This window comes from Garra rufa, chromosome 7 (assembly GCF_049309525.1).
Source record: "Garra rufa chromosome 7, GarRuf1.0, whole genome shotgun sequence".
NCBI lineage: Eukaryota > Metazoa > Chordata > Actinopteri > Cypriniformes > Cyprinidae > Garra > Garra rufa.
Genome location: NC_133367.1, coordinates 18863509 through 18873508, shown reverse-complemented (window position 1 = coordinate 18873508; position 10000 = coordinate 18863509). Strand labels below are relative to the sequence as shown.

Here is a 10000-nt window from a genome sequence, read left to right as displayed (position 1 = left end):
TCCCTACTAGATAGATAGATAGACAGACACACAGATAGATATTAGACAGACAGACAGATAGAGACGAATAGATAGATAAATAGATAGACAGACAGAGACTAGACAGACAGAGAGACTAGATAGATAGATAGATAGATAGATAGATAGATAGATAGATAGATAGACAGACACACACACAGATAGATATTAGACAGATAGATAGATAGACAGAGACGAATAGATAGATAGATATTAGACAGACAGATAGATAGACAGAGATGAATAGACAGACAGACAGAGACTAGACAGACAGACAGACAGACAGACAGACTAGATAGATAGATGAATAGATAGACAGACAGGCAGACAGTCGAATAGATAGACAGATAGATATTAGACAGACAGACAGATAAATAGATAGACAGATGAATAGATAGATAAATAGATAGACAGACAGAGAGACTAGACAGACAGATATTAGACAAACAGACAGAGACAGATGAATAGATAGACAGATAGAAAAAACCTAAAACTTTAACTTAAAACAGCAAACATAAAAATAAAAAAAAATTCACTAAATATTAACAAATACTATAATAGTATATGAATGATACTAAACCTCAAGAGCTGGTTGTCCTGCGCTCTCTCAGCCAGCATACTAAGCGTCTTCAAACTAGTGTTCACTAGCGCCTCCCTGTGTACAGCGGCAGTAATGAACGCTGGATCAGCCAGCTGTAGAATCCTCCTGAGAAGAGGCAGCTGTGTCTGCGTGTCTCCATTCAAATGTTCAGAGGCACTAAGGAGATTTTTTGAACCGTGCGGCCGGTTCACGTCCTCCTGATGGCACAGAACCACCTCCAGAGCCTCGCTGCTGTAGCACACTATGTGATAAAGTGCTCTCATGGCTGCCAGGGCGAACTCCTCCTGACCGCTGAGTGACTCCTCCAGACTCGAGGCCAGGCTGGAGTCGGACGATCCCGACAGTGAGCTGCCGTGGAGCGAGGCCTTTGCTGAGATCTCCACCGACTCCAGAGACTGACAGTATGTGCTGATGTGGAAGGAGAGCAAGGGGAGGAAGTGAACCGCAGCTGGACAGGAGCGCTGGGCGGGTTGGAGAGCAGTGTCTGGGTTGTGTGGGACAGTATCAGGGTGATGGAGAGCTAATGCGGTCAGAGCGGACATAGCGAGGTTCTGCAGCTGGTGAAATCGAGTTTGAGGACGATGAAACGATCTGAATTCTGTGGAGGACGAGCTTGAGGTCGTTAACGATCCCCTGAAGAAAGAGGGGGAAAAAATATAATTATGAAAGAATATAAACAGTTATTCTACTGGATGTTTTTTAATTTCCAAATTGAATTTGAATCAATGCCTAGGTTTTCCTTAGTTGTTTGCTTTCAGAAACTCATAATTTATTGTTGCTTTAATTATTTATAATAATAACAATAAAATTTGTCCAATATTTTATTTCCTAATAAAATAGCATAATATTTTTAGTTCATTTAAAATCATAAACTACTACTATTACCAATAATAAGAATAGTTTTATTGTTGACAATACAATATTCTGTAATATTTAACTTAATAAAAAAATAAAATAAAATGTTAATAATAACAACAACCACAACTAATAAAATAACAGATAATAAAGATGATAAAATGTTTTGAAAATCCAAGTATAATAATTATGATGATAATAATATTAATTATAATATAATATATTATTATTATTAAGAATAATATTCTATAATGTAATTTAATAATAAATAATACAATACCACAAATAATATTATATCTTAAAAATGCAAAAAAGCAAATGTCATGATGTAAAAGTATTATCATTAATAATAGAAATATTTAAAAAGTAGTATGAGAATTATTATTACTATTATTATTTACAATAAATTTCTATATTGAATTTCATAATAAATTATAAAATAGAACAAATAATTATATTTTACAGATAAACTCTTTGTTTTAAAAATGCAAAAAAGCAAATGTCATGATGTAAATGTATTATCATTAATATTGATGATGATGATAATAATAATAATAATAATTATTATTATTATTAACAATAATATTTTATACAGAATTTAATAATAAATAAAAACAAATACTAATTTAGTTTTAAAAATGCAAATCATTAATAATGTTAATAATATTAATAATAATAATAATAATAATAATAAGTTATTATTATTATTATTAACAGTAATTATTATTATTATTATTATTTACAATAATATTCTATATGGAATTGGATAATAAATAATAAAATGCAAAAATGCAAAAAGTCATGATAATATTTTACAGTTTTAAAAATGCAAAAAAGCAAATGGCATGGTGTAAAAGTATTATCATCATTACTAATAATAACAAATTGTCACCCTGGACCACAAAACCAGTCTTAAGTAGCACGGGTTTATTTGTAGCAATAGCCAAAAATACAAAGTATGGGTTGAAATTATCAATTTTTCTTTTATGCCAAAAATCACTACGATAATAAGTAAAGATCATGTTCCATGAAGATATTTTGTAAATTTCCTACCCTAAATATTTTAAAACTTATTTTTTGATTAGTAATATGCATTGCTAAGAACTTCATTTGGACAACTTTGAAGGCGATTTTCTCAGCATTTTAATTTTTTTCATACATTAATGGAAAGCTTATTCATTTAGCTTTCAGATGATGTATAAATCTCAATTTTGAAAAATTGACGCTTACGACTGGTTTTGTGGTCCAGGGTCACATATTCTAATTAACCAAAATATTCTATATGCAATTTAAGAATAAATAATAAAATGCAACATAATGTTACAGTTTTAAAAATGCAAAAAAGCTAATGTCATGATGTAAAAGTATTATGATTAATAATAATAATAATAATAATAATAATAATTAATATTTTTATTATCAACAATAATAGTAAATATGCAATTTACTAATAAATAATAAAATACAATAATTTTAGTTTTTAAAAATGCAAAAATCTAATGTCATGATGTAAAAGTATTGATTAAATATGTAATTTACTAATAAATAATAAAATACAATATTTTACAGTTTTAAAAAATGGTAAGTAAATGTCATGATGCAAAAGTATCATTAATAGTGATAATTATTATTTTATTATTATTAATAATATTCTATATGTAATTTAATAAGAAATAATAAAATACAACAAATAATAGTATTTTAGTTCTAAAAAATGCAACAAAAAAAAGTCATAATGTAAAAGCAATAAATATAATTATTATTAACAACAATATTCTATATGTAATTTAATAATACGTAACAAAATGTAACAAATACTACTGTACACTTACAAAAAAAAAAACGCAAATGCAACTGATACTACTACTACCTGCAAAAAAAAAAAAACAGTAATAATAATAAATTGTTATTATTATTATTATCAATACAATATTTCATACTATTTACTTTATTATTAAATAATAAATACAATTTAAATAATAATAATAATAACAACAACAAAATGTTTTTAAAAATGTCTTTAAACATTTTTTTTTCTTTCTAAAATTAATGTTGTAAGGTGTTCTGTATGTCGTGGTTAACAAACCGTATATCTCTCTGATCACGTGACTTGAAAGTATATTTGATCAAGGTTTCTAAAGTTGACATTGTTCAAAATTTCCATTGGAAAATACCAACAAACAAAGGCTGCAGTGGAAATTTCCATTCTTACAATATAGTGTGATTAATGCTGTAAAGTGGGCTGGTGATTTCCCAAAACAGTAGGTTTCTCATGTTTCAGGACACTCAAGAAATTCAGGACATGATCAAACGCAATTAAAAGTGGCTTGTTAAGGCTTACGGGCTGACGTATGCGTGCTGGGACAGGACGTTTGGCAGAGCGTCAGGACTGATGGACAGCAGGTGACACAAACCCAAGGCGCTCGGATCCAGCGGCTGCTGCAGTAGTAGATTCAGTAACACACATCCTACAGACAAACCATGAAACCTTGAGATAACACTGACTAGAAGATAAATGCAAGACATTTGCACAGTGGTTACCTTCCTGTTGGTGATCGGAGCTGAGGATTCGGTCCGATCGCGGCTCTTCTGTGTGGGAATGTTTAGGTTGAGCTGGTTTACCATCTGACAGAGTTTGAAAGTGTGATAATTAAGGGATCAAATGACAACGGAAACACATGAGGAGACTGTAAATGTGCATAAACATAAAAGTAAATAATTCATACCTTCTAATAAATGGGCTTTTTTATTGGGAGATGTTCTCTTGGAGAATTCGGCTGAGAAGTTTTCCTTAGTCATGAACGCTCGGCTCGCAGGACAGTCAACGCTGTGTTAACAAAAACAACACACAGTCAACTCATATTTGTCTAGAGCAGTTTATAAGTAAGATATAAAAAGGCATTAATAATAATTAATATTAAATAGAATAATAACAATAATTCTTAATATTAATCATTAACAAATATAATAAATTAATACATATAATAGACAATATATTTAATAGCAGTAATATAAATAGTAAAATAATAATTATTTTAAATATTATTATTTTTAAACAAAACTAATACTGTATTATATTAATTATATTTAATAATAATATATAATAATAATAATAAAGCATTACATTGCTTAATTTAAAACAATGTATAAAAATAAAAATACTTAATATTAAACAATAATAATTATGACTTTATATGATATAATTATTATTAATACTATAACAGTTTAATTAATTGTAATATTATAATAAAGAATTTGTTGAAAAATAGTAATACCTATACTTTTAATAATAATAATAATAATAATAATAATAATAATAATAATAATAATAATAATAAAAAATAACAGTAATAATAAATATTAAAGTATTAATATTAATTATTTTTAGGTAATTATTATAATTAACTATAATTTAGTTAATTTTAATTATTAATATTAATTAGTATTAGTATTAAAAAATAAATAATTATAATAAAAATAATAACAATTCTAATTAACAATAATAATAAATATTACACCTCTGAATTTAATAATATAATAATAAATATTAAACAATATTATGGCTTTTTACTATATAATAATTATTTCTATTAATATTATTATTTACAATTAAATTAATTATAATATTTTTATTAGAACAAATAATATATTTAAAACAGTAATACCTACTTTTAAAAATAATAATAATAAATATTAAAGTAATATTAATATTTTAATTAATATCAGCAATAATAATTATAATAGTATTATAATTAAAAAGTATTACATATTTATAATAATAATAACAGTAATGATAAATTAAAATATTAATAATTATTTTTAGTATTATATAATAATTACAATAAAAAGAATAACATTCTAATTAATAAATTATAATTATTAATATCAACTAATTAATAACTAATTATTAATATCAACAATAATAATTATAATATTATAAAAGCATTACATTGCTTAATTTATAATAATAATAACAATAATAAATAAAAATATTTTAGTGATCTAATAATTTATTTACTGTTATATTTACCATTACTATTACATACTATTTACTATTTATATTTACGATTATATTACTATTAAAATTATTATTAACAATTTAATTATAATATTATTTTAACAAATAATATTTAAAAACGGCAATACCTATACTTTTAATAACAATAATAATAACAACAACGATAAAAATATATTACACAATACTAATTTTGACTTTATGATATAATCATTATTATTACTATTAATACTATTAACTTTAATTCAAATAATATTAATATAACATAATTTTAAAACAGTAATACCTATACTTTTAATAATAACTTTAATGATTAATATTTTTATTATAAAGATAAGCAACAGTAATACTTTTCATATTGTTGAACAACAACAAAAACAACAAACATTTAAATTGTATTTATATCATATTTAAAAGTACTGTTTTAATATTAAATATTATTATAATAATAATTGCATTTATTATTCACATAATTTTATTATTATATCCATTACTATTAACACTACTAATAACAAAATCATCATTATTAGTTAACTAAAAAGAATAATTAAAAAGGTCAAAATTTAATAAGACTTTAATAATAATTTAAATGTACGAATTTAATAAGAATTAAAAGTAGTATTTCTACTACTTCTTTAATATTAATAATTAATATTTTTAGTATTTTAGTAGTATTATCACTATTAATATTTATAAATATTGTTAATAAAAAGTAATGAAGTATTACTATTATTCTTTATAATAATAATAATCATAACTTGTGATATTTTGATTGAAATATTTAGTACAATTTAATTTAATAACAAACAAATCGAATGTAACATGATGCATTGATGAGTGCTTGTAACAAAAAAGACACAAAAATGAACAAAATGTTGTAAGAGTCAGTGCAGACCACACAACTCAGTCTCTCATTTCCAATTTCTCTGTGAGACAAACAAAAACGGCAGCATTTACATGTTTCGTGCAGGTGTGCCGGGCTGCTTTCCTCCGCGTTCAACGCTCTGAAGTTTCCCTTTCATTTCATTCATCTCGGCTTCTTTAAAGTGCAACTCTGACTGCAGCGACTGCACCTGCAGCGAAACAAGCATTTAGTTGAATGTACTGGTCCATTCACATCTATCACTATGAGTCTGTCATAAAGTCACAAAGTGGTGTGCCGTACCTTCCTGGACAGCTCCTTCTCGCGTTCGCTCCGAGCGTGAGCTTTCTCTTTCTCCAGGGCGAGCTGGGTCTGCCGCTGCTGCTCCTTCTCCTGGTTGGCCAGTTTCAGGGAGTCGCGCAAGACTCGGATCTCTCCGTTCTTCATCAGGATCTCCTCCTCTACCTCCTTCAGCTGAGTGTCAACCGAAATGCAGACAGATGAGAACTGCTTTATAAATTGTGTCATTAAAAACGACATAATTTTGGTGCAAGAAACCTTGACTAAACAGTGGAATTCAGGAATGAAATGCTATAATGGGGCCCTTTCTGCAAACTACATTGAACCAATCAAATGAAAAGCATGTTGTGTTGAAGAACAAACCTTTTTTTTCAGGTCTGCTTGTTGTTGCTCTAACTGCTTGTAGTACAGATCTTCTCCATCTTTACTTGAATGCCCATCTGTTGTGAGAGACGCAAAATTACACACACACACACACACACACACACACACACAAAAAAAGAGTTAAATTTCTAGTTTAACCCATCCACACACTGCAAAAATGAGCTATGCTGGAATGAGACTAAAAATCTATAATAATAATAATAATAATAATAATAATAATTATTATTATTATTATTATTTTAATAACTACAAATATCTAAACATTACTATTATATAATTTTTTTATACATTTTTTTATTGAAACCAAACTCTCTTCTTTGGATAGAAGCATCTAAAATGACTAAATGTAAATGTAATTAACATAAATCTCTATACAATGAAAATATTAAATAAATATGCAAAGAAATGTTGGAATATGGCTTAAAAAAATAAAATATATAATCATTATTATTATTGTAAACTGTATTTTAATAGAAATTAGTATTATTATTTAATACAAATCAAAATATGCCATTTTATAATTAATTATTAATAATAAAGAATAATTATTCATATTGTAATAGTAATGTAATAAATTAATAACAAAACCTAAACATGACTATTCAATTAATTTACAAACTAAATTAAAATAAGTATTAAATTAAATCATACTCTCTTTTTAAATCTTAAATTTGTAGTTTAACCTATTTAGAGTCCAAACAATAAAAAAGAAATATGCAAACTATTATAAAAATATTATTATGAATAAGAATAATATGATTATTGTACAAATTAACTGAATAACAATATAATCAATTAATAACAAAAATCTAAACATGACTATTTTATATATTTTTAATTCAATTAAATAAAAAATGTAAAGTATTAAATCTTACTCTCTTCTTCAATTTTAATAAATCTTATCTAATTATTATTATTAATATAAATCCACTGTGTAAAATGCAAATTACATAAACTTAAACTTGTAGTTTAACCCATCCAGAGTCCAAAAAATGAGCAAATTAAATATGCAAAAAAAGAGACTTAAAAATATATATATTTTTATTATTATTATTATTAAATGTAATTTAATAGGAAGTAATATTATAATTTAACATTACTATTATTTTTTATATAAAATTATTATATAAAATAAGCATTAAATTATGAATCTAATTATTATTATGATTATTATTAATATTAATATAAATCTGCTGTGTAATATGCAAAATGTGGGAATAAGACCTAAAAAAAGTTAATAATAATAATAATAATATTGTACAATTTAATTAAATAACAATATAAATCAATTAATAACAAAAATCTAAACATTTCTATTAAAATAAGCATTAAAAATTAAGTATTAAATCATACTCTCTTCTTAAATTTTTATAAATCTTATCTAATTATTATTATTATTAATATAAATCCACTGTGTAAGATGCAAATTTCACACAAACTATAAACAATTTAAGAATTTAAAAACGCAAAAAATAAGACTAAATAAAGACGTATTATTATAGTTATAATTAAATGTAATTTAACAGGAATTAATATTATAATTTAATAACAAAAATCTAAACATTACTGTTAAATTATTTTTTTTAAATAAAATAAGCATTAAATTAAATCATACTCTCTTTTTAAATCCTAATAAATCTTATCTAATTACTATTACTATTATGATTATTATTATTAATATAAAACAGTGATAAATGATAATAATGATAATAATAATAATAAATAATATATATTAATAATAATTAAATAGTAAAATTTAATTTAATAGGAATTAATATAATAATTTAATATTAAAAATATAAAGACTACTATAAATATATATATATAGTACTGAATTAAATAATTCTCTTTTTAAATCTGAATAATTCTTTTCTAATTATTATTATAATAATAGATACAAATTACACACACAAAGAGCTCAAATTCAGTTTAACCTATCCAGAGTCTAAACAATGAGAAAATTAAATATGCAAATAACTTAAACTTTGAATTTAAATATTTCGACAACAATAAAAATAATTATTAATATTTAATTTAGAACTACATAATATTTAGGAAACAAAAAACAATGTTATATTCGATTTTTGTTATTAAATTGAGTATTATGAAATCGTATTGTCTTATTTTGAATCTTATTAAATTAAATATGATCTAATAATTATTATTGTTGGTGTTTTTATTAATACTATAAATCTGCTGTGTGAGATGCAAAATAACACACACACTTGTTAAATTTCTAGTTTAACCCATCTGTGGGAATATGACACAAAGACAAAGACAAAAGCAGACAGGACAGTATTTAAGAAAGGACTTTATGCATCCACAATATCTTATACTTACCAAGCACATCATTTCTTTGAGCTTCTTTATTGTTATCCGTGCTGCTGCTGTCTCCGATGGCAAATGTTTTCCGTCCGGATCTTACATGTGCTTTACTCTGCTCATCAGCAAAAGCAAACACAGAAGCAAAAGCCCTCTTTGAGCCACTGCTCTGGCCGTCTCCTGTGATGGCCTGGGACGTGATGCTGTCAATCTGCTCCAGGTCATCCTGGGTGAAGTCAATGTCATCGTCAAATGGGTCGGGCTCAGATGGGACCCGATGGCCTTTCAGTCTCTTGCTTGGCGGGAAGTCCATAACACTGAAATGCTTTGGAAAATCAATAATGAACAGTGGTTATTTAATATGAAAATAGTCAAAATGAAGAATGAGTAGGTGTGTCCAAATTTTTGAATATATATATATATATATATATATATATATATATATATATATACACACACATACATACACATAATACAGTTAGTGGCAGTTGAAATGAAACTAATGTCAGTAGTATAAAGCAAAATGACAATTGACAATGTGATAATACTAGTGGTCAAAGCAAATAACCCAGTTATTTTCAAACCAAAAGCGGAAAGTATTATCTAATCTTCATAGAGTGGTCTTTTAAAGTCACATACTGGT

The 10000-nt window shown here is 25.3% G+C and overlaps 1 protein-coding gene across 1 annotated transcript in view; it reads right to left on the bottom strand.

The window, feature by feature from the left end:
• Positions 1 to 9675, bottom strand: part of atrip (ATR interacting protein) — a 14039-nt gene extending 4364 nt beyond the window's left edge. Inside the window, exons 1-8 of the mRNA XM_073844713.1 lie at positions 9376 to 9675; positions 7015 to 7091; positions 6655 to 6825; positions 6447 to 6562; positions 4201 to 4301; positions 4016 to 4099; positions 3816 to 3942; positions 599 to 1252 (exon numbers count right to left, since the gene is read on the bottom strand). Of these exons, the coding sequence (XP_073700814.1) occupies positions 599 to 1252; positions 3816 to 3942; positions 4016 to 4099; positions 4201 to 4301; positions 6447 to 6562; positions 6655 to 6825; positions 7015 to 7091; positions 9376 to 9670 (1625 nt within the window). The 5' untranslated portion in view covers positions 9671 to 9675. The remainder of the gene's footprint in view (positions 1 to 598; positions 1253 to 3815; positions 3943 to 4015; positions 4100 to 4200; positions 4302 to 6446; positions 6563 to 6654; positions 6826 to 7014; positions 7092 to 9375) is intronic.
• Between the last annotated feature and the right edge of the window lie 325 nt (positions 9676 to 10000).